The following is a 25,581-nucleotide window of genomic DNA, read 5'->3' as shown; positions in this document are numbered from 1 at the left end:
CCTTCTTGTACCAGGTGTATTTAGCTGCAGGGTTAGCATCACTGCTACAGGTCAGAGTCACTGAACTGCCCTCCTCTATCTCCCCAGAGGGTCTTGACAAAGAAGGAATCCTTGGACCATCTGGGGATACATAAATAAATTATGGGTGTAAATTGCAATTGTGCAACATGTACATTTAAAGGATTAAATAGTGTGTCCATATCCCAAGTATGGTGACATTGTTATGTTTTTACCTCTGATATGTTGTAAATGCGGTCTCTACCAAAATCTATTTAATCTGTATGTTGCTTTACTTAGAAAAGATTTTTGTCTCTATAAATAATACTGCTGCGTCTGCATTACGATCATAAGACTACTGTCTTGTTTTTTTCTGAGATTGTAATTGTATTGTAATGTCAGTGTTTGTGTATGAGTAAACTCACACACTGCAGGAGACGGGAAGTCTTCATGTCCTTCCAGAGCACATGAGATGTTGTCCCTGGGCTGAAACAAGCCTTCAAAAGAAGATGTATTCATGGATGTGATATTCTCTCCGTTCTTGAACCAGACGTAGTTCAGAGGACCAGCTGGACTGCAGCTGCTGTGACACTTCAGCTCTGCCTCAGTAGAATAGTTGAAGACCTTTGCTCTGATCACCTGCACCTGGAGAGCTGGACGTTAGTAAAAGAAGCAATATTATTTAACGTCTCAAACTGATGATAAAGTAAATTCTGTTATACTTTTATATTTTAATATATTTTGTATTATTTTTGTTCAACATTTGGAACTGATTGGTGTTACCTGTGAGAGACAAAGTGACTCCAGGTGAACCACTATATTTTCCACCTTTTTGGTTTGTTGTGAACCTGAACCTGTACTCAGCTGAGTCGCTCTCTGTCAGGTTTCTAATTCTCAGAGTGCAGATGTTGTTTCCACAGCGATCCTCTACACGACCTGCATACTCTGAGGCTGTGGTCAGATCTACAGGTTCACCATCTTTCTTGTAATTAAACCAGAATGTTTTCTCCACTCTGTTTACACTTCCTTTCCATCTGGATGGGTATGTGAAGCTGCATCTTATCTCCACTGTTGATCCTTTCACTGCACAGATCTCAGTAGAATTGTAAGTCACTCCCCAGTCATCCTGACCCTGAACCACTGAAACACAGAGCACATCAGAAACTAGAATCAGACTCATTAGACTTTCATAGCATTATCAAACACATCTTTTTACTATTTCAAATAATATTAATTTGCATACAGAGGAATGTTTTGATGTTTGTTTCTAACTGGGTTTGTACTTTTAAAAAGTTGTAATGTTGTTTCCAGTGAACAGAGGCAGGAAAACATATATAATGTTGACGTAGGACATCATGCTGCAGTGTATTTAACCTTTAACGCAGTGTTTACCTGATAAATACTAAGATAAATACTTAGATTTCAAACCTTAGAAAAAGATGAGAATCAAATATCAGAGGGTGTGGATCATAACAATGAGTCCTCTTTCTGGCTTGCTTTTCTCTCAGTGATCAGGCTGCTGCAGGGCGTGAATGGAAACTTCTAAGAAAAGCAGAACATTGAGGCGTGTGATATTAAGATAACAAATGACTGACAGAGAGTTTATTTCTAATTATTGGACTGCTAATTGCTTACAAAGGTTAACACACATGTTGCATGTTGCACCTAGGTCTCCTCATCGTCAGGTAAAAGAAAGCATCTGGCTTCTCTGCAGAAATTAGATATTTATCAAAGCAACAATATCCACTAAACCACATGAGTATTTATATAAAGTCATGTTTCTAAATGACTCTTAACATAAATCCAATGTTCAGTCTTGTTTTGTCAGATAAATACTGCTATGTCCCCATCTTCATGCTGCAGTAACTTTGTCTATCCTTATTTTGGTGATGTCTGAAGTGTAGAGCTTTGAGAGGCTATTAATTGAAGAAAGCGGCATATAGCACTTTGCGTTGATAGGGAGTTACAGCGCTAACTTGTTACTGTGATCGCCCCGGCGCCTTTTTTGCATGTCATACCCAGAACTCTCTTCCTGTTTCCAGTAAGTCTTTACACTTTTCACCGTCCAATGGAGGCAAGAAATGAATAAAATGCAAAAGCTACGATCAGTACATGCATGCAAACTGACGTTCATGCATTCACGGACACACACCTTCACACACACTTGACCTTCATGTAAAATGTCGGGCTCCTAGGGCCAAAACTGTGGCCGCCATAAAGAGAGAAAGAGCGATCCGTTGCTGCGCGCAGCTACAAACAGTAAAGTTGTTGGCAATAAAAGAAAAACAATACGCTAAAAGATGAGATGATTGAAGTCAGATGATTATTCATTTGTGACTTTTTATCCACGTTGCAACTCCTACCGTAAGTTTCTTATATTAATTACATTATCAAATACAGCTGCTGAATGTATAATGCTGAGAAACACTTGCTAAAGTTAAGTGGTGAGGACTGCAGGATGAAAGAGGAAGTTCATCAGAACGATACATTTTAATTAACAATTATTTAAATTTAAAAAAGTCTTGTTTCGTAATATTCACAGTCATTATTTCAATCAACACAGACATAGTTGTACCATGCCAAAGGGAGCAAACACTATAAATGTAGATGTACAGTACCTGGTACAACGAGAAGGAAGACGAGAAATCCTCTCGCTGCTGCTGGTAGACTCATAGCTGCTCCTCACGTCTCTGATAAACCATCAGGTAGATCACATGCAGGAGAAATACTGTTTGTCAGTGAGTCACCAAAAACGTTTGTACATGGAGTAGGGGGTTTTCTCTGTCACTCGTGCAGCTGGGTTAAAAATATATCAATGTGTTAAAAGCTGCCCTTGTTTCCTTCCTCTTAACAGTTACAAGATACAGTATGTTAAAATGAAGAAAAAATCATCATTAAAGTAAGCATTTCTTCTTCATCCGTAGTATTCATCCTACTGCATATAATCAGCTAAATATGGGCGTCCACTTTTAATTACATTTTACCAAAATTTCCAGCAGCCAATCATTGTGCCGCAGTCAAACTTCATCTGCTCTCCCCTCTCCTGCAGTCAGGTGTGATTTCAGCTGTTTCAAACATCAAGTCATCATATCCAGTACCCAGGTTGAGCCAATCCAAAAACCACACCTCATCAATCCAGATATGGTGTCAGCTAAGTCCTTGACTTCCACTGGTACCATGTAAACCAGTGCTAGCTGTTCCATGGTCGGGTCGTCGGCGACTAAACCGGCTCCCCCACCTGGCCTCGGTCTTGTGTGGAGGGTGATGGAGACACCCAGCAGGACTAAATACAAAACCTGTCAAAGGGCGGATGAGCTCCTCGTGAGCCAACGGCCATCTCCTACAGCCAATGTTGGTGCCAACGTATTGACCTCTGTCTTTCCTTGGAGTCCTGTCAGCGGAGGCCAAGTGTGGTTCCTGCAGCTTGGGCAACGCTGGAGCCCTCATTCCCACCCGGGCAAGCGCAATGGAGAGAACACTTCATCGCGGCGGCGTAAAGACGCCGGGGAAACACCACGGCAGAGCGAAAGTCTACGGGTTATATGCTCCAGTCAGATTGGCATAAGACGGAGCGCCACGGGTTCTCTGCGTCGGTGGGAGGGGTCATCGTGCCCCAAGGGTCATCAACCGCCCGCCTCAAGCCAGGCAGCCCCTGGCCAGTTAGGTTCTGACCCGCCACGTCTATTGCTTCGATGGGGTGGTCGCAGCAACCATGGACGTTAAAATCTCACCTACCAATCAAAGAAAAACTCTAAACCGTAATAAAGATAACAATTCCAATTTCAATTTAAATGTACATCTCCGGCTGGGAAGCTGGAATGTTCGCACCATGTGTCCGGGATTCACTACGGATCCAGACTGCAACGTACAAAGTCAAGGTGCAACACGCAAAACAGCACTGATCGACCGGGAGCTGGCCGAGCTGGCCAAGCTTGCAGTCGACGTCGCAGCGCTACAGGAAACCAGACTAGCCGATTCTGGTTCTATCAAAGAGCAAAACTACACTTTCTTCTGGATGGGAAAAGCCAAAGATGAACACCGCTCACACGGCGTAGGCTTTGCAGTGTCCAACAAGCTGGTGAAAGAGTTTGTCACCCCTGTCTGTGTGTCAGAAAGGATAATTTCCCTGACGCTCAAGCAATCTGCCAGCCCAATACATCTGATATGTGCCTACGCCCCCACACTGCAGAGTGAAGCTAGGGTCAAGGACCAGTTCTACGACAGCCTGGCTGGCGTCTTGAACAAGATTACCCCCGAGGACTGCGTGATGCTGCTCGGCGATTTCAATGCTCGTGTCGGCGCCGATTATCTGGCATGGCAATGCAATCGGTCACTTTGGTGTTTGGAAAATCAACGAAAACAGACAGCGAGTGCTCGAGCTGTGCAGTCAACATGGGCTCTGCATCACAAACACTTGGTTCCAGCAGAAGCAACTTCGGCGGGTGACATGGATGCAGCCACGGTCCAAGCACTGGCACCAGCTAGACTTAGCTTTGGTCAGAAGACGTGACATTGGCCTAGTCAGATGCTCCAGAACTTACCACACTGCTGGTGGTGATACCGACCACTCGCTTGTTCTAATCCAGATGAATATGCCTAAACAAAAACCTACCCCAAGACAAAAAGAGAAGCCGCGCCCAAACACCGCAAGAATGAAATGCGCAGAAAATGTCATAGCATTCCGGAAGCCGTTTGCAAAGAAGATGGCTGCAAGCAGTACCGGCCTGCGAGCTGCTCTGCATGACGCGGCTACCGAATCTTTTGGCACGAAAAGGCCGCCGCAAGAAGACCGGATGGCCGAAAATGCTGTAGTCCACAGAGTTCTCTCACTGCACTCAAGGATGCGCAGCATGAACTTCAGAGGACAGCTCGATCCTGTGCTAACCAGTACTGGAACAAGCTCTGCGATGACATCCAACAGGCTTCAGACACTGGTAACCTGCGGGAACTGTACAGGGGCCTGACCAAGGCTATTGGGCTGAGAGCAAAGAAGGTTTGTCCACTGAAGTCTGCAGAAGGAGCACTGATCACTGACACAGGGCAACAGATGTCACGATGGGTTGAGCACTACTCAGAGCTCTATGGCAAACCAAGGAGCATCAGCCACGTGGCTTTGGCCTCAACACCCAGCTTTGACATCAATGCTGAGCTGGACAACTTGCCAACCATGGAAGAGCTACTGAACGCGCTGAAGCACACTGCTGAGGGCAAAGCTGCGGGCACGGACGGCATCCCGGCTGATCTCCTCAAATGTGACAGCTGCTTACTGCCGCACATGCACAAGCTGCTCTGTCAATGCTGGCAAGCGAGCGCTTTCCCATCGGACATGAAGGACGCCAAGATGATCACGCTTTACAAGAACAAAGGCGACAAAGGGGACTGTAACAACTACCGTGGCATTTCGCTACTGAGCGTGCTTGGCAAGGTCTTCTCCAGAATTCTGCTGGTGCGGCTCCAGAAACTGGCCGCTCGCGTATACCCAGAGTCACAGTGCGGGTTTCGAAGTGGCCGATCAACAACTGACATGGTCTTCACGGTGCGCCAGGTGCAGGAAAAGTGCAGAGAGCAAAACAAACCACTGCACATGGCGTTTGTCGACCTGACGAAGGCGTTCGACATGGTGAGTCGGGAAGGACTGTTCGCCATCTTGCATAAACTGGGATGCCCACCGACACTGCTCGGGCAGGTCAAATCGCTTCACGAGGACATGTCAGCAACGGTTTTCTTTGAAGGATCTACTTCAGACAGCTTCTCCGTTCGCAGTGGAGTGAAACAAGGCTGCGTGTTAGCGCCCATGCTCTTCGGCATCTTCTTCTCTGTTGTGCTGCATCATGCATCCAGCGATCACGTGGACAAAGACAGCGTTTTCCTGCACACGCTGTCAGATGGGAAGCGGTTTAATCTGGCCCGACTGCGCGCGAAAAGAAAGGTACGGAAGGTGCTAGTTGGTGAGCTGTTGTTCGCGGACGACGCAGCTCTGGTGTCTCACAGCGCAGCTGGTCTACATCGCCTGATGGACAGATTCAGTGCAGCATGCTCTGAATTTGCACTGATCATCAACATCAAAAAGACAGTTGTTATGCACCAAGCGGGAAGCGCAGCGTCGCCGGTAATGGTGAACGAGCATGTGCTGGAGACTGTTGACCAGCTCACGTATCTTGGCTCAACAATCAGCAGTGACCTGTCATTAGTTAAGGAGATCCAGACTCGTATCGGCAAAGCCGCAACGTCTTTCAGTCGTTTGCGCTCAAGAGCCTGGAGCAACAAATACCTCACCGAGCGCACTAAGACACGTCCATCTACATCTACCAATGTTGCGTGGTCAGCGTCCTGCTGTATGGTTCCGAGGCGTGGTCAACTTACGCGTGGCACGAAAGAGAGCTAAATGCTTTTCACATGCGGTGCCTGCGCAACATCCTCTGGATCACATGGCGGGACAAGGTCACGAACGAGGCGGTGCTGGCGCGTACAGGTCAATGTTCCAAACACTGAAGGTCAGGAGGCTGCGGTGGCTCGGTCACCTTCACAGAATGGCAGATGGCCGCCTGCCGAAGGACATCTTATACAGCGAGCTGAGCGCTGGTTCCAGAGGCAGAGGACGACCACTGCTGCGCTTCAAGGATGTCGTAAAACGTGACATGAAGGCCCTGGACATTGCGACGGACAACTGGGAGAGGCTGGCGGAGGACCGGACGAAGTGGCGCCAGAAGCTGCGCGAAGGTGGTGACAGACTTGACAAAGACTGGATTCGTGGACTTGCTCAAAAACGTGGACATACTGTATCTCTCTGATTGCACTGTACAATCTCTTGTAGATTTTCTTGCCAATAATAATAAAAAAAAAACTCATCAATAAAGATCTTCAACACCACCACCAATGCCTACTCCTATTATCCCGGTTGCACTACGCCCTCAAGATATACGATTTTAGGATTGGATTCTTATCACCAAAGACTTTTAACATTTCTATCATATCGTGCATGTGTCAATATACGTTCTTTACGGCAAAAAATAGGTCTCTCCTGATTGACAGAATAACAGTAATACAGAGCACTAATGTATCACTTTGGGTCCTTTTTCACAAACACAGAGCACATGAGAAACGTTAGTCAGATTGTGTTTTGTAAAGATGTACCCCTGCCCTCTACAGTCAAACCGTTGTAATGTTCTGTGATGGAAATGTCCAGATGTGAGAGAAATCCTGTATTTTAATAATTGGCAAATAACGAACTCCTGGTGCCTCACTGAATGTGAAGATGCCGTCCATTTACAGATTAGATTATATTCAACGTTATTGTCATTGCACATGAGTACAACAACATGTTTGCATTTAGTGAATGAGGTTACAGTGAATTCACACAACAAACAGTGTTAGTGATGTACATAAATGTTTAATATTAATAAGTAACTTTGGATAATTTTCTTTTCTTTAATCGTTTATTTAGCAGGGACAAAGCACATTGATGAACACTTAAAACATTCAAATGTATCAAGCGTAACAGTGCCAGACTTAGCTTTGAGCTTTGGGGGGGGGGGAATGTAAACATTTATAAAAAAAACACATATTTTTAAAAGACTTAAAATTGTCCAAACTCAGGACATTGTGTTTATCAAGGATGGTGCAGTGGTGGTATCAATATGTCTTTCTGTCAAACACCTTGATAGCTCTCTTGAACAGCTGTTCTATGGGTTTCAGGTTTGTGGCACAAGCAAACGACCAGTTTGTCAAATAGTATTCAATGTGGGATAGAATCATACAGTGGAGGTATGACTTTGCAGCACTGACAGTTAAGAAAGGTCTAATTTGTTGTTTAACATTTAAATGTGTATTTAGAAGCATACACATACAAGGGGCTTTAGGCATTTATGAGTTAAACACAGATGTAATAAACAGTAAATAATGATGAGCTCGTTTCACAGGAGTCTTCACTTCAGAACCATGACGAGTCTGAAGCCAGATTATTACGTGTATAAAATGTCATTTATGCTCAAAAGTTATTGAGCTTTTTTAAATCAGCTTCATAATATAAAGGGAGTAATAGAGATGGGTAATTATTCAACATTGAAGGATTCAGGTTCTGATTTTAAGGAACTGCATGTGGGGGAAGAAATTACTGATCATCAGCACATCAATTTGCAATTTATTTATAAATATATATTATTTTAAAGATGATTTACAGAGTGTTAAAACATCACGTGGATGATTTAAGATGCTTTATTCTATAGAGTTTTAGTATTGATAACATCATAATTCATACAGACGACACGCACAGTGAGTCAATGGCTTACAGTGCAGACCAGACCTAGGTTGCATCATATTATAAGTATGGACAATATAAAAGCTTTGAAATATTAGTCTCATGGCAAGATTAGTATTCAGCTAACTCCACAGACTCAAACCCAAACATTGTTGAGTCATACTGTGACTGAAGATGATTTTTCTCCATCTCCTACAACCCAGTCTCACGGCATTTCGTGTTATAGTCAAAACATTTAATCTATTGATTCGTGTTCACCAACACGATTTCCCCCTTTTTTTCGTGTCACACAGAACTATTTTAAAAGCAATGTATTTCTATTGGTAGTAAGTTTCGTGCTTGATATTGAGTAAGAACATGTTTTTATGAACCCCACAGCTTCCAAGACCCGAACGGAAAAAAAGACGTGGTGCATTCCTGTGGAGCCCAGAACAAGTTAGGACGTCATATCTCCACCTTACATCAGATTTTTTCGGCAGTCAATTCTCCACCTGACTTTTTGATTGGATGATTAACAGATATATCACCCAGCAAACTATAGGGAAGAGATACTCAGATATTCAGATCCTTTGGAAACACCTACCACCTTTAATAAATGTTTAGGAGCCGGCGCTTCAAGTTTTCGGAGAAGATAAATAAGAATTTCTGCAGAAAAATGAAGCAGAGGCGAGAACAGGCAGAAAAGTGTCTTCACTGTAAGAAAGCAGGAAGTATGACTAAGTTAGACTTTGTGCAACACACCGACAAGCCTCTCTTGAAAAAATGAAGACAGACTCAAACATTTGCAAAAATATTTGTTTTCATAACAATCATTTTATTTCCAATGTTGCTGAGGGAATAAAAACTTTTCTCAGATCAAATCGATGAGCATTCAGCACGCCAGCGTGTACGAATGATACGGGTCAGGTGATTGGTCAGAGCAGAAAACACTGTGTGGACAAACTGAGGGCAGGTAAGGGGCGGCAGGGTCTGAAACGAGAGAGGTAACATGTTATAATGTACACAGTGTCTACCATCACAGTTTAGCAAGCTAGCATGCATGTAAATCCCCCTGAGATAAATGTGTAAATTACAATATAGTAATATATAAATACAATTGATAAGGCAAGGCAAGTTTATTTATATAGCACTTTTCAACACAAGGCAATTCAAAGTGCTTTACAAAAATGAAAGACATTAAGAAAATGGCATTTAAAAAATTCATTAAAAATCAAAGAAAAAATACATGGATAAAAGTTACAGTGCAGTGTAAGATATGAACAGTTCAATTAAATAGCTAGAGTAAGGGCTCAGAAGATCAAACATATTACAATTCATTGCTGAGATATGTGATTAAAACAAGAGCCTTATGATGGCGCGACAGAACACTTAAAATAAGATATTTTCCGACTCAGACCAACCCAGTAAATGTTCCGTCCTTACAGCCATTGAGCTAGCATAGCATAGCACACATCTTTCAACGCTTCCTCTCACCTGTGCAATGCTGTTCAGTGTCTGTCTGAGCTTGCGCCGTTGATTGGTCAAACTGTATCTTCTTGATAGTGGTGGTGAAAAAACAAATACAATTAAAACATTTGATTATAATTGCTGAATTCTTAGTGTTAGTTAGTATAGTCATAGGAAAGCTCACTTAGTCCGCAGATAGGCAGAGAGGATGATGAAGATGATGATGATGATGAACAGGAGGAAACTGAGTGTTATCCCAATGTGTGACCTCAACGCATCTGTGCAATAAAAGGAATTTCAATACAGGATGTTTAAGTCCGTCAAACTGTTCTGCTTTCCGTTTTTATGCAATTTTAAACCTATCTTCCGGATGGTCTGGAAGTAAACTGCTGATTCTCTGTCTGTTACTTTAGATAAAAATAAGGAGCCCCTCCCCACGCCCCTCTGAGAGAGATTTTGTTAAAAATAACTCAATGGTGCTCTAGGAGGAGATTCAGGCAGGGCCGTATTCACCATATACATTGGGGGGACATATCCCCCCCAATATTCAGATACACTCAAATTGTCCCCCCCAATAAAAAATAAAAAAAAAGTTTACATTTTAGGATTTTTTAATTAAAATAAAATTGCTATTCTATGACTTCTTTATTTTGTTTATTTGTATACTTGAAAATCTATATTTTCTGTTATTGTGAACTTCACCAAAATGATATTTCTTTTCATATGTAAATTGGTTCCTTATTTTGTACCCGGGGTGTATTTCGCTGTTGCACGTCTGAGTCCACCTTCAGTTAGCTTGATGCTCCAAGCAGGTCAGTCATGTTTTAATTTGCCCTCCATCAGTTCTGGTATCTTTTCTAGTTAGCCCTAAAGTAATCTATATTATTTTATTTCGTAATGGTAATGTTAATGAACCCTCCGGTTTAGCTTCTTTGTGTAAGTAACTTGTAGTTCTGATGTTAAAACCGAACTTTTCAGGAATAGTAGCTAACTAGCTGTGGGCTAGCTGGTTTCAGTTGTTAGCCAGGGTTTGACGGGTGTGTCAGCTATGTGGAAAATGATGGTGTCGTTTTGGATGTAATCCAATAGATATTTATTCATGTGGATTATTTCTATTTTATTTTGTAATTTGTAGGGTGTGGAAAGATTTAAAACTGTGATGTGTGACATCTATGGAATACCAAAGGTGCCAGAATTAATTAAATAATAAATACTCTACAATTATTATGAAATAGTATTTCATAATCGTCAGAAGCATTTAAAAGATACTCACACGCAGGAGGTTTGCAGTGTGCATCATAGCTTGTGCTGGGTTTAGAACGCTCAGAATTGCTAATAAACATGTTTAATTATCTTATATCCAGCGCTGCTGACCCGTATTCATCGCATCAGCAACTGCAGATCGCCGAGGTCAAGCTGTAAGCATGAGCAAGAGGAAGGGTGGCAGTGACATTAGACAGTTTTTTGGGCAGCCTCAGAAAAGAAAAAAAGTAAGTTAAGAGCAGTGAGAAAGTGAGTATTGTTACCAGTCAGATAGCTTGTTTACTGATAATATTTCTTCCATGTTCACTCTTGTGTGTTCAGAGTAAAGAGAGAGAGGGAGAGAGAGAATGTGAGCATGGCGACCAGACAGGGAGAGTGTGCGCTGGTGACATGGAGGTAAGCCAGAAAGGAGCTATATTGATGGTTAAGACAGAATAATGACGACATAGCAGTCTAATGTTAATGTACAGACTCCTGTGTCCCCCCATGTATAATGTGTATCAACAGTCTTTCTAGTCAATAGTTTACTTATATTTCTTCCATGTTCACTCTGGTGTGTTCAGAGTAAAGAGAGAGAGGGAGAGAGAGAATGTGAGCATGGCGACCATACAGGGAGAGTGTGCGCTGGTGACATGGAGGTAAGCCAGAAAGGAGCTAGATTGATGGTTAAGATAGAATAATGACAACATAGCAGTCTAATGTTAAAGGGGACATATCATGCAAAATGCACCTTTGTACGTCTTTTAAACATGAATATGTGTCCCCGGTGCGTCAGGGAACTCACCAAGAGTCAGAAAACACAACCCTCTCTATTTTCCTCCGTGCCCAAATCTCTAAAAAAGGGGCTGCAACGGATCTGAAAAAAACGGATCCAGATTGAGCACCGTCCTGACGTCAGGTCGGTGGCGCTACGGCTATTGGGCCAACTCCACCAATAAGGAGGAGAAAGCCACTTGCTTTGCCGTTCTAAGGCGCTGGAGAAGCTGTAGTACATTTAAAAGGCCAAAAGATGGTGCTGTTCTCATTGAATCCAAAATGTCAGGCTCAGTGTTGATTTGAGCGAAATGAGGAATGGCTCAAATGCATGATCTGTTTTTAAAAAAAAAAAAAATTTAAAGTATAAATATGCCTTATATAGGTATGGTCCTACACTATATTATTCAAATATAGCATGATAGGTCCACTTTAATGTACAGACTCCTGTGTCCCCCCATATGTATAATGTGTATCAACAGTCTTTCTAGTCAATAGTTTACTGATATTTCTTCCATGTTCACTCTGGTGTGTTCAGAGTAAAGAGAGAGACGGAGAGAGAGAATGTGAGCATGGCGACCAGACAGGGAGAGTGTGCGCTGGTGACATGGAGGTAAGTCAGAAAGGAGCTATATTGATGGTTAAGACAGAATAATGACAACATAGCAGTCTAATGTTAATGTTAATTTAAGATGAGATCATCCTCATATGTATTTCAGATAATATCATCAAGCAGGGAGAGTGAGTTTGACAATGAGAGAGAGAGCAGCCAGGCAGGCGAAAATGAAGGTACAGGAAAGGAAGGGGAGGAGCTTGGACTTTGCCCAAATCATCCAAATGTGAAAGTCATAACCAGTCAAACCCTATCACATAGAAAACTCTACTTTCAGGAGAAGTGGTTTGAAGATCATACATGGCTCCATTACAGCCCAGTAAAAGGGGTCCTCTGTTTCTATTGTGCTAAATACTTTGCATAGCTTGCGTCAAAAGCAGATTCAGCGTTTGTGAAGACTGGTTTTAACAATTGGAAGAAGGCACTGGAGAAATGTTGTGTGCATAAACACAGCCAGTGTCACAAATTAGCTGTGATGACTAGGATTCAGGAGCCAGAGCCTGCTAATGTGCAACTTTCACGTGTGCTTGAAAGACGGCAGCAACAAGCAAGAAGAAATCTGATGAAGATTGTTGAGGGTGTGAGGTACTTGGCGCGGCAAGGTCTGGCTTTTCGAGGCGATCAGAAGGAGAGTGGGAATTTAAGCCAGCTTCTAAAGTACAAGGCAACGGGCGATGCAGAACAATTGACTATATCTTCGCTTCTAAAAATGGTTAAATTAATAATCTTTTTTCTCAAAGCAATGATAAACCTGTGAGTTGGATGTAGAAAAAGTCAGAATCAATATAGATGTTTTTAAAGTAAATTCAGTTTGAACATAGTAAAAAAATGTAAATGATAGTGTCCGTGCAAAACATAAACCATTACTTATTGTGAAAACCACCCTTGAATGATGGGATAGTAGACTAAAAGCTTTAGGAATCCAAACTATAACATAATAAGTACCCTGTATCAAGATTGATGCAAAACAAATATTTCCAAGGCACACCTTTATATGTTCATTATAGTTATACAAAATAAGAGAATAAGAGAATAACAGGTATGAAATCATTCCAACTCATACTACAGTTTAAAAAGGGAGTGATTTGTAAAATATGCATAAAGAAAAAGTAAATCTGTTCAGTTCTGTTTCACATGGGTGTTGTTGAGATGTATCCATAGATTTAGTCCCTAATGTTGCTCTCAAAGTGCACCAGATTGATGCTTTTAACTTCAACATTTAAAAAATGTTCTTCCCGGGGGAGCATGCCCCCGGACCCCCCTAGAGGAGGTTAGGTCCCCCACCCGCCCACACCCACCGTCAAATTGTCCCAACCACATTGAGGATGCTTCTCAGTTTCGTGACTATTGTTGTGTTTTGCCCCCACGGGCAGGGGCATGGGGTTAAACAGGTTTTAAAGTATCCAATGTGTTTGTGATTTTTTATGTATTTTCCTTTAGAGTGGCAGGAAATTAGTATTCAAATTTTTATGGAATTTTTGGTCCCCCCCAATGTTGACTCCATGAATACGGCCCTGGATTCAGGTGATAAGGGGTGGGGGGGGGGTTACCTTGGTTGCTGATTGGCTAATGGTTACACAAGCCAACACATCGTTATGACATCATAAAGTGGCCAAAATCTGATCAGCTCATTTTCGGACAGGTCTTTATAGAAATGGATCAGGACAAAAAGAGAGAGAATCTTTGTTCCTGAAACTTTCAGAGTCTCTTTACACAGAGGGGACACATGTTGATGTAGAAGAGACATGAAGAAGAGGGGACACGTGTTGATGTAGAAGAGACATGGAGAAGAGGGGACACATGTTGATGTAGAAGAGACATGGAGAAGAGGGGACACATGTTGATGTAGAAGAGACATGAAGAAGAGGGGACACATGTTGATGCAGAAGAGACATGAAGAAGAGGGGACACATGTTGATGCAGAAGAGACATGTGTATGCATGAAGAAGTGTATTTAGCATAATGTGTGACCTTTAAGTCATGTTAACTCCCACGAGTATGACCTACCTGCCACAACACTGAGCTGTAAGGTGGAGTTACTACGTCCTAACTTGTTCTGGGCTCCACAGGAATAACTCCCACTGTGTTCAGCTCTGAAGTCAGTGATGTTGAAGATCTGTCCTGAAGCTTTTGGAGAGTCTTCATCCTCCTTGTACCAGGTGTAGTTAGCTGCTGGGTTAGCATCACTGCTACAGGTCAGAGTCACTGAACTGCCCTCCTCTATCTCAGCAGAGGGACTCACTGACACAGAGGGGAGCTTTGGACCATCTGGAGGAGAAGTGTTTAAATGTTATTACAGAAATTCAACTGTTTTAAGACACTCAGTAGTTCTGTTTTACATTTTAAAAAGGTGCCGTTTCTCTCACATTTTACATTGATAAAGACGTTTCTAGATGTGCTCCCCAGCTCGTTCTCAGCTGTACAGAAATACTCTGCAGAGTCAGAGGACTGGATGGAGTTGAAGACAAGCTCTGGCCTTTTATTCAGAGATGCAAAGTTTCCATCCTCCTTGTACCAGGTGTAGTTAGCTGCTGGGTTAGCATCACTGCTACAGGTCAGAGTCACTGAACTGCCCTCCTTTATCTCAGAGGGACTCACTGACACAGAGGGAAGCTTCGGAGAGTCTGAAAGATAAATGTTGAAATGTTATTACAGAAATTCAACTGTTTTAAGACACTCAGTAGTTCTGTTTTACATTTTAAAAAGGTGCCGTTTCTCTCACATTTTACATTGATAAAGACGTTTTTAGATGTCCTCCCCAGCTCGTTCTCAGCTGTACAGAAATACTCTGCAGAGTCAGAGGACTGGATGGAGCTGAAGACAAGCTTTGGCCTTTTGTTCAGAGATGCAAAGTTTCCACTCTTCTTGTACCAGGTGTATTTAGCTGCTGGGTTAGCATCACTGCTACAGGTCAGAGTCACTGAACTGCCCTCCTCTATCTCAGCAGAGGGACTCACTGACACAGAGGGAGGCTTTGGAGCATCTGGAGGAGAAGAAGTTAACATTAACTAACAAACACGATCATATAATGAACAATATATATTTTCACATTGTTATTAGTTCATCATTTGTGGATAAAACGTTATCATGGCCTGATCGTTCCCAGTTGTCACAGTCGGCTCGCTGTCCAGATTGCTGATCCTGAAACTCTGGGATCATTTCACTTCACATAGGAAGTGTTAAAGTTTGATATCAGCAGGAACATCTTTCTAAAGTGTTCATATAAAGGCATGCTGTCTCTGTCCATAGCATTGCACTGATTTGTCAGCTTTTCTAAATTGGGGGCATGCCGAGTCGCCATCTATTTCTATAATTTTACATTTATATTCCATTTAATGTTTAATACTCCATTCCTTACACACTTAATGTGTTTATAATATCATGCTTTATATTTTGTTACTGTACATAATTTTTTTTTTCAACATGTCTATTTTCTACTTTTTTTAATGCTATTTTATTTATCGCACACACACACACACACACACACACACACACACACACACACACACACACACACACACACACACACACACACTAGGGGTTTCACCAACTAATCGACTACCTTTACCACTAGTCGGCGCTGTAGGCCCTAGTCAAATAGTCTTGAAAAAAATGGAGGTAAACGAGGTTCTGCAAAATGCTCCAAAACACGTCCGACATTCTTATGTATGGCAGTACTTCAACGAAGATGTAACCAACTCCACAGTGAAGTGTCAGTTGTGTACAGCTGTACTGAAGTACAACAAAAATACATCTGTTATGCGCAACCATCTGAAGATGAAACACCCGCTGCCGACAGCCAGCACTAGCAGTAATGCTAGCACCAGTGAGCAACGAACCGGCGTCAGCACTGAACAGAGGCAGACGAGCAGCAAGAAAACATGGGTCAACAGTGATGCGGATGATGAGCTACGGGGTTACTGCCAGCGGACACCGCATATCCCCACAATGGATAATCCACTGGAGTGGTGGGCAGAAAACGTGCACCGCTTCCCCCGCTTTCGAGGAGCTACCTGGCTATTCCAGCCACAAGCACCCCGAGTGAGAGGGTTTTTTCCCTGGCAGGCAACACTGTCACCCGAAAGCGGTCAAGCCTCCTTCCCTCACATGTCGATGCGTTGGTGTTCCTCAACGCAAACCAAACATATGGAAAGGTGGACGTTATCGTGCAGGACAGCGAATAAAGTGTTGCGCACTGGATTTACGTGGCATTTATGTAAACAAGAGTTTTTTGCTGTCGATTTTGGTGAGTCCAGTTACTGTTTGTTATTTACTCAGCCATCTAACACAAATTAAAATGCAGTGTTTAATGTTACTGTACGAGTTCCAAGATAAAATACAGTTGTACACCTCTCTTTGTGTGTCTTTATTATGACGTAACGACTATTCGAGTACTATTTTGAAAAACGTGTCGACTAGTAAATATTGGTAGTTGTGAAACCCCTAACACACACACACACACACACACACACACACACACACACACACACACACACACACACACACACACACACACACACACACACACACACACACACACACACACACACACACACACACACACACACACACACACACACACACACACACACACACACACACACACACACACACACACACACACACACACACACACACACACACACACACACACACACACACACACACACACACACACACACACACACAATTTCCTTGCTGTGGGACAAGTAAAGGATTTCTGATTTTGATACAACCCCACTTCAAAACATCTACTTTAAAGATCTCCTATCATGCTATTTTTGGGCATATATTATGAGTCTCAGATATATACAAATATATAAAAAGACATCTCTATGATGTGTTTTGCTCAAAATACCAAACGTATCACCCATTTTAGACATCCCTCATTTCCCTCTATTTCAGCCCTGTTAGAGAACTGCTGATTCTGGGTCAGTAGCTGCTGATATTACGTCATATCGGACGCAAATCTGGATCAGCTCCGTTCTACCCCCGTTTCTAGAGACGTGGGTACGGAGGAAAAGAGAGACACCTTTGTTCTCCTGACACACCGGGTCACATATTTATGAATAAAAGACATCAAAAAGTGCATTTTGCATGATAGGAGACCTTTAATGACTCATTGTTTAAACTCACACAGTGATGGAGAGCGGGAAGCCTCGTGTCCTTTGAAAGCGCAGGAGATGTTGTCTCCGGAATAAAATAAATCTGCATAATTAGACGTTTCCTCCGTCGTGTTTCTCTGAAGGTTCTTGAACCAGACGTAGAGACCGGCAGCCGGACTGCAGCTGCTGCGACACTGCAGCTCTGCATAGGTGGAGAACTGGTGCTCTGTCACTCTGATCACCTGCACCTGCAGAGCTGAGGGAGATAATCAAAATAAATGGCAAAGAATTGTAAAAATAATACTACTAAAAAATAAAATAATAATAGTAATAAACTACAATATTGATAATAGTAATGATAGATTAAAAAAAATAGATAACAAAATAAATAAAAATAATGCATTCAATTTATAAATACCGTAAGGAACTAATAATACATTAAAGTTAAGTAACTCTTTAATAAGTACTGCTTTGTAATAAAACTATAATGCCAATAAACCTACACTGCTCCCCGGGCGCCGTTCAAAATGGCAGCCCACTGCTCCTAACACTAGGATGGGTCAAATGCAGAGAAACAATTTCCCCACAGGGATTAATAAAGTATATCAAAATAAAATAAATTAAAAAAAACATATCATAATAAAATAAAATAAAAACCGAAATGGAAACAAAAGCCTTAATAATTGAATTCAAACACCAACTCATATTTAACCGAACATCATCATAAGGCCTCATTTTTCAAACATGTTTTAAATGAACAGTGGTTTTCTGAATCAGTGTGTGTTGATCAGTACCTGTGACAGTCAGAGTGGTTCCAGGTAAATCACTCCTCCATTCAAAGCTTGGTGTTTTGAATGAGAAGAGATACTGAGCTGAATCTGAGTCTCTCAGGTCAGAGATCTTCAGAGTGGAGCGTCCTCTCCATGTTTCAAGGATCTGAACACGACCTGCATACTGGGAGTCTTCACTAAGGTCCTCAGGTTGAGAGGGATTCGGTCCCTGATGACTACGCTCAGGTCTGAACCAGAACTTAGATTTAACATCATCTTTATAACTGCTGTACGCGCAGGAAATGTCCACTGAGGATCCTTTGGGGGCGCAGATGCTTCTCTCAGTGTAAGCCACTCTGTTGCAGGTTTGACTGTTGACACCTGAAATATAAAGTGATTTTTAATCAGTAAAAACTGTGAAAAAACTCCACCAGATGGAGATGGCGTCATGTTGATAAAAGACTGCAGTAAACTCACACACTGAAGGGGCAGGGAATTCCTCATGTCCTCTTACAGCACAGGAATAACTGTCTGCAGGATTAAAGTAGTCTGAATAAGAAGAAGATGTTTTCTGCTGAATCTTCTGTCCGTTCTTGAACCAGATAAATGAAGGACGATCAGGTAGATGACACGAGCTTCTGCACTGCAGCTCTACCCAGGACAAATACAATCTGCTCATCTGCACCTGCACATCTGGACCTGTGGAGCAGGATAAACACACAATAATTAACATACTTTTAATGATTCAAGATGCAAGGCTTTTATTGTCATTTGTACATAGCTACAGTTATGACAATGAAAAACTTAGAGGAGCCTGTGACCTACGATATTCATTGTCATAACTGTAGCTATGTACACATAACAACAAAAGCCTTGAAACTTGAAACTAAAGTTGAGGTTCCTAAAATGTTTCCTAGATGGCGCACATTTTACAAATACAAAAAGTGTTACCTGTGACAGATAAAGTGACTCCTGATTGCGTGAATCTCTTGCTGGGTTTGTCCTTGAATTTGAACTTGTACTCAGCTGAGTCGCTCTCCCTCAGGTCTGAGATCCTTAAGGTGCAGGTGGTCTTGTCGCAGTAATACTTCACTCGCCCTGCGTACTCCGAGTCTGAGTTCAGGTCCACAGGTCCCTCCTCCTGAGTGTCAGTAAACCAGAGGACGTTCTTCACTGAGATGGAGCTTCTGTTCCTTGTGGACGGAGCTCTGTAGCTGCAGCGTATGTCCACTGTTGATCCTCTCACTGCACACATCTCAACAGAAATGTAACCCTTCCTGCTTTGTACCACTGCAACACGGAGCAAAGCAAACAAGATTAAAAGGTGTTATCGTCATATGCACAAAGCTACGGTACCTTCCCATTCCACCCCTTCCCAATTTGGCCCTAAATTATTCCCATGTTGCCCCTTCTCCATTTCGCCACTTCCCCATCTCGCCCCTTCCAAATGTGCCCTATTGCCACATCGCCCCTTTCCCATCTCGCCCCTTCCAAATGTGCCCTATTGCCACATCGCTCCTTTCCCATCTCGCCCCATTGCCACATCGCCCCTTTCCCAATTCGCCCCATTGCCCCTTTCCCATCTCGCCCCTTCCCAATTCGCCCCATTGCCACATCGCCCCTTTCCCAATTCGCCCCATTGCCCCTTTCCCATCTCGCCCCTTCCCAATTCGCCCCATTGCCCCTTTCCCATCACGCCCCTTCCCAATTCTCCCCATTGCCACATCGCCCCTTTCCCATCACGCCCCATTGCCACATCGCCCCATTGTCACATCGCCCCTTTCCCATCTCGCCCTTTCCCAATTCGCCCCATTGCCCCTTTCCCATCTCGCCCCTTCCCAATTCGCCCCATTGCCCCTTTCCCATCACGCCCCTTCCCAATTCTCCCCATTGCCACATCGCCCCTTTCCCATCACGCCCCATTGCCACATCGCCCCATTGTCACATCGCCCCTTTCCCATCTCGCCCCTTCCCAATTCTCCCGATTGCCACATCGCCCCTTTCCCATCTCGCCCCTTCCAAATGTGCCCTATTGCCACATCGCTCCTTTCCCATCTCGCCCCATTGCCACATCGCCCCTTTCCCAATTCGCCCCATTGCCCCTTTCCCATCTCGCCCCTTCCCAATTCGCCCCATTGCCCCTTTCCCATCACGCCCCTTCCCAATTCTCCCCATTGCCACATCGCCCCTTTCCCATCACGCCCCATTGCCACATCGCCCCATTGTCATATCGCCCCTTTCCCATCTCGCCCTTTCCCAATTCGCCCCATTGCCACATCGCCCCATTGTCATATCGCCCCTTTCCCATCTCGCCCTTTCCCAATTCGCCCCATTGCCCCTTTCCCATCTCGCCCCTTCCCAATTCGCCCCAATGCCCCTTTCCTATCACGCCCCTTCCCAATTCGCCCCATTGCCACATCGCCCCTTTCCCATCTCGCCCTTTCCCAATTCGCCCCATTGCCCCTTTCCCATCTCGCCCCTTCCCAATTCGCCCCATTGCCCCTTTCCCATCACGCCCCTTCCCAATTCGCCCCATTGCCACTGCGCCCCTTTCCCATCTCGCCCCTTCCCAATTCGCCCCATTGCAACTTTGCCCCTTTCCCATTTCGCCCCTTTTTTACATTAGGCCACATGAAATTATACTTGTTTTGCTTGGTCATGGGTCTTAGGTTATGGTTAGAGTTAGAGTTTATAGATCTAATGATGTATTCCATGAAGCATTGCATGAAGTCTGTTGACGAATCAGAGGCTGTTGTTGGGGCTGCATGAGACAGGGGGCGAAATGGGAATAGATTGGGGGCGAAGCGGGAATAAACCCAAAGCTACAGTGTAGAAATGGCAATGGCATTCTTCTGACCTGAGCCCCCCCCCAACAATGCAACATAATATGTTGCATTGTTTGGGGAGCTAAGCTAAGCTTAAGTGCAACAAGTCTATATAAATGTGAATAGAATATGATATGTACAAGAACAGAATATGAAATAAAATAGTGTACATTTAGACTAAATTAAATATGGTTTATTGCGTTGATAACTATTTATATAGATAAGAAAGTAAACGCATCAGAAACCACAGTTACCTTTAACATAGTAACATTAGATGACTGTCGAAGTATACCAAGATGATTTGAGGTAAAGAAAAAAAACGTTTGATTTCCTGCCACTGTCAATCTTTCAAAAAAAGGTAATGGATGTACTATGTTACATTTCAGCATTAAAATGTCTAAAATCTCTTTTGTTGAGCTGTGTACTTACATCATCCCAAATGTTTCAAACATCTGTGTTTTTAATCAAAGTAACTGATTACCTTCTGAAATATCGGCATTTTCACTTTTGAGCATGCATCAGCGTTGTGGTTTTCTACCAAAAGAGGTCATAGATTGACTTATTATCCAAATTCAGGCCACATTGTTCTGATACACTTGTAAGATCTTGTTCAGTTTTAACCAGATGAAGGATTTTAGCCATCGGACGTTTGGATTTTACATTGTAAAAAAGACTAGCTAGCTGTAAACTAACAGGATGGGAGGTTTATATAAGGTACTGTAAATAGAAAATTAAAATTAAAACTTAAAAGGTCCCCGATGATACTGTTTTTCATCAATATATCACAGGTCTCAGATATATACAGAACATGTCTCTGATTGGCTGAAACACCAAACAGATCATTGCAGCATTACCCATAATCCCCTCTGTTTCAGCCCTGTTTCCAAAGTGCTGATTCTCTGTCTGTTACTTTAGATGAAAGTAAGGAGCCCCTCCCCACGCCCCTCTGAGAGAGATTTGGTTAGAAAGAACTCAATGGTGCTCTAGGAGGAGATTCAGGTGATAAGGGGGGGGGGGGTTACCTTGGTTGCTGATTGGCTAATGGTTACTCAAGCCAAAACATCGTTATGACATCATAAAGTGGCCAAAATCGGATCAGCTCATTTTCAGACAGGTTTTTATAGAAATGGATCAGGACAAAAAGAGAGAGAATCTTTGTTCCTGAAACTTTCAGAGTCTCTTTCCACAGAGGGGACACATGCTGATGTAGAAGAGACATGAAGAAGAGGGGACACATGTTGATGTAGAAGAGACATGAAGAAGAGGGGACACATGTTGATGTAGAAGAGACATGAAGAAGAGGGGACACATGTTGATGTAGAAGAGGCATGAAGAAGAGGGGACACATGTTGATGTAGAAGAGACATGAAGAAGAGGGGACACATGTTGATGTAGAAGAGACATGAAGAAGAGGGGACACATGTTGATGTAGAAGAGACATGAAGAAAAGGGGACACATGTTGATGTAGAAGAGACATGAAGAAGAGGGGACACATGTTGATGTAGAAGAGACATGAAGAAGAGGGGACACATGTTGATGTAGAAGAGGCATGAAGAAGAGGGGACACATGTTGATGTAGAAGAGACATGAAGAAGAGGGGACACATGTTGATGTAGAAGAGACATGAAGAAGAGGGGACACATGTTGATGTAGAAGAGACATGAAGAAGAGGGGACACATGTTGATGTAGAAGAGACATGAAGAAAAGGGGACACATGTTGATGTAGAAGAGACATGAAGAAGAGGGGACACATGTTGATGTAGAAGAGACATGAAGAAGGGGGGGGGCATGTTGATGTAGAAGAGACATGAAGAAGGGGGGACACATGTTGATGTAGAAGAGACATGAAGAAGAGGGGACACATGTTGATGTAGAGAGACATGAAGAAGAGGGGACACATGTTGATGTAGAAGAGACATGAAGAAGAGGGGACACATGTTGATGTAGAAGAGACATGAAGAAGGGGGGACACATGTTGATGTAGAAGAGACATGAAGAAGGGGGGACACATGTTGATGTAGAAGAGACATGGAGAAGAGGGGACACATGTTGATGTAGAAGAGACATGAAGAAGAGGGGACACATGTTGATGTAGAAGAGACATGAAGAAGAGGGGACACATGTTGATGTAGAAGAGACACGAAGAAGAGGGGACACATGTTGATGTAGAAGAGACATGAAGAAGAGGGGACACATGTTGATGTAGAAGAGACATGAAGAAGAGGGGACACATGTTGATGTAGAAGAGACATGGAGAAGAGGGGACACATGTTGATGTAGAAGAGACATGAAGAAGAGGGGACACATGTTGATGTAGAAGAGACATGAAGAAGAGAGGACACATGTTGATGTAGAAGAGACATGAAGGGGGGACACATGTTGATGTAGAAGAGACATGAAGAAGAGGGGACACATGTTGATGTAGAAGAGACATGAAGAAGAGGGGACACATGTTGATGTAGAAAAGAAGTGGAGAAGTGGATTTTGCACAATACTTAATACATGATGCAATATTGGCAGGAAATCATTCCCAGACTTTCCTTTCTTCTGCTCATAGTAGGGTTGTACAGATCATTCGGTTGTCTGCACTGTTATGGTTATGCATTGAATAAATAAGGGACATTTCCATCAAATGCATCACTTAGTCAAGGGTGGACAGTTTTCTCCGTGCCAGGATAACGGGTTGGGATCACTGATCTAAATGATGCTTGTTTATTTCCTCTTATGTCAAAACCGGTCAAAACTAATCACAACAAAAACCAAAGAAATATCTTAGCATGCAATAAATCTTGTTCCACCGCAGCCTGTATCCTGTCTGTTCCTCAGCGCGGACTCAGACAGCGTGTGTGTGGTTCGCAGACTTGACGTCACTTTGATTTCTGCTGAACTGTAGCTAGAAAGCAAAACGAGGATTTATGTTGTCGAATTAAAACATGTATTATAACACAAACTATATTTTGATTCTTAAAATGTTCTCACTTCACACATCAGTGACTATATTCTACAAGGGATTGTCTCAGGTTGGGCTGTGATGACGACATCTAAATATTTATAAGCTCTATTCATCATCTAACACCGGATATAATTGTTTTATTAGAGGGTGAAGCACTGTCATTCTTAGATCCTTATAACTAATGAGGTGAAAGAAGTGTAAAGCTTGTTGTTGGCGACTTTGGGCTGAAGGTCAGACTTTTAGACTGTATTGTTACATTTTAATCAGTAAGTTAAACCATAGTTTACGCAATACTAAAAGTGCAATACCATATCCTGCATACCTTACAGATAAGGCAACCTTTAAAACAGAGAGATTGAATATTTGTCAGATTCGTTGTCTTTGAATAGTTTGGTTTCTATAAACACAACATAACATTTGTTGGAAGACACTGCATGTGTTCTTAATCCAGTCATCAAATTAGTTTACATTATGCAGTCATGCTGCTTTCCCATCGTATGGGAGTTGCTCTAGCATATGTTACATAACACTTGAAAAGAGGTCAATCTGTATGGATCGGAAAGGATCACAAAATCCACTTTTTTTTTATAGGTGAAAGGATACAGTGAGGTGGAAACAGAAGGACAAGTGCAACACACTTCATCTGATTTCACATTACATCTAGAAAGTTTGTACACTGATTTCAAACCAATCTTCCTCTAAATGACTAGAGCCTTAATCAAACTACCTCTGAAGTGTTAGAGTAGATGTACAGTACCTGACACGGAGAGAAAGAAGACAACAAATCCACTGGTTGTTGCTGCTGATGGTCCCATAGCTGCTGCTCTCATGTCTCTCATTATCAGGTATATCGTGAAGAGGGGAAGTGAATAATGTGCATCAGCTTATGAAGGATGTGGTCGGGGTGTGTTGATTTTGGGTGGCAGTGTTTTCAAACCTGGCACGGCTTTCCGTTTCAAGTAAACAAAACTTAAGAGATCATTGTTGGCCTGTAGGCACCTGCAATGAACAAACTGTATATGAGCCAGCCTATCACATGGGGGATACTATTTGAAGACGTGTTTTTTGTCAATCCGGTTCCTGTTGTGAAGTTTCAGATTAAATGTAGAACGATTTCTATACGTTGTTATTCATATGTAGAATAGCAAAGCATCAAATTATAAAACACAACAAAAGGACGGGGAGAATACAATGTCTGCAAGTACCACTGGATTAGGTGTTAGGGTAACTCTTTGACAAATCAACAAGAAAATATAAAGAAACTTAATATAAGGTAACTTCCTGTTGGAGGGTAACTTCCTGTTGGAGGGTAACTTACAGTTGGAGGGTAACTTCTGTTGGAGGGTAACTTCAGTTGGAGGGTAACTTACTGTTGGAGGGTAACTTACAGTTGGAGGGTAACTTACAGTTGGAGGGTAACTTCAGTTGGAGGGTAACTTCATGTTGGAGGGTAACTTCCTGTTGGAGGGTAACTTCCTGTTGGAGGGTAACTTACAGTTGGAGGGTAACTTCCTGTTGGAGGGTAACTTCAGTTGGAGGGTAACTTCCTGTTGGAGGGTAACTTCAGTTGGAGGGTAACTTCCTGTTGGAGGGTAAC

General features: G+C 42.8%; 2 protein-coding genes across 3 annotated transcripts; one reads left to right on the top strand and one right to left on the bottom strand.

Moving 5' to 3' along the window:
• Window positions 1-9,047: 9,047 nt before the first annotated feature.
• On the bottom strand, window positions 9,048-25,286 carry LOC307038728 (B-cell receptor CD22-like). Its single transcript, XM_079680370.1, has 11 exons — window positions 24,742-25,286; window positions 19,156-19,494; window positions 18,682-18,903; window positions 18,229-18,585; window positions 17,466-17,690; window positions 15,052-15,312; window positions 14,696-14,953; window positions 14,337-14,597; window positions 9,885-9,978; window positions 9,728-9,788; window positions 9,048-9,223 (listed from the first exon to the last, which is right to left on the bottom strand). The coding sequence occupies exons 1-11, from the start codon at window positions 24,821-24,823 to the stop codon at window positions 9,110-9,112; spliced, it is 2,274 nt and encodes a 757-aa protein (XP_079536496.1). The 5' UTR covers window positions 24,824-25,286; the 3' UTR covers window positions 9,048-9,109.
• Window positions 9,647-14,326, top strand: LOC307038733 (uncharacterized protein). Of its 2 annotated transcripts, XM_079680384.1 has the most exons (5): window positions 9,647-11,190; window positions 11,285-11,359; window positions 11,527-11,601; window positions 12,255-12,329; window positions 12,436-14,326. In XM_079680384.1, exons 1-5 carry the CDS (start codon window positions 11,125-11,127, stop codon window positions 12,691-12,693), a joined length of 549 nt encoding a protein of 182 aa, XP_079536510.1. In that variant the 5' UTR covers window positions 9,647-11,124; the 3' UTR covers window positions 12,694-14,326. The 2 variants fall into 2 exon arrangements, with proteins under 2 accessions (XP_079536510.1, XP_079536511.1); XM_079680385.1 differs by lacking the exon at window positions 11,527-11,601.
• Window positions 25,287-25,581: the final 295 nt, after the last annotated feature.

This window comes from Notothenia rossii, assembly GCF_949606895.1.
Source record: "Notothenia rossii genome assembly, chromosome: 1".
Taxonomy (NCBI): domain Eukaryota; kingdom Metazoa; phylum Chordata; class Actinopteri; order Perciformes; family Nototheniidae; genus Notothenia; species Notothenia rossii.
The sequence above is the reverse complement of the archived record's forward strand: the minus strand, read 5'-3'. Positions and strand labels throughout refer to the sequence as shown.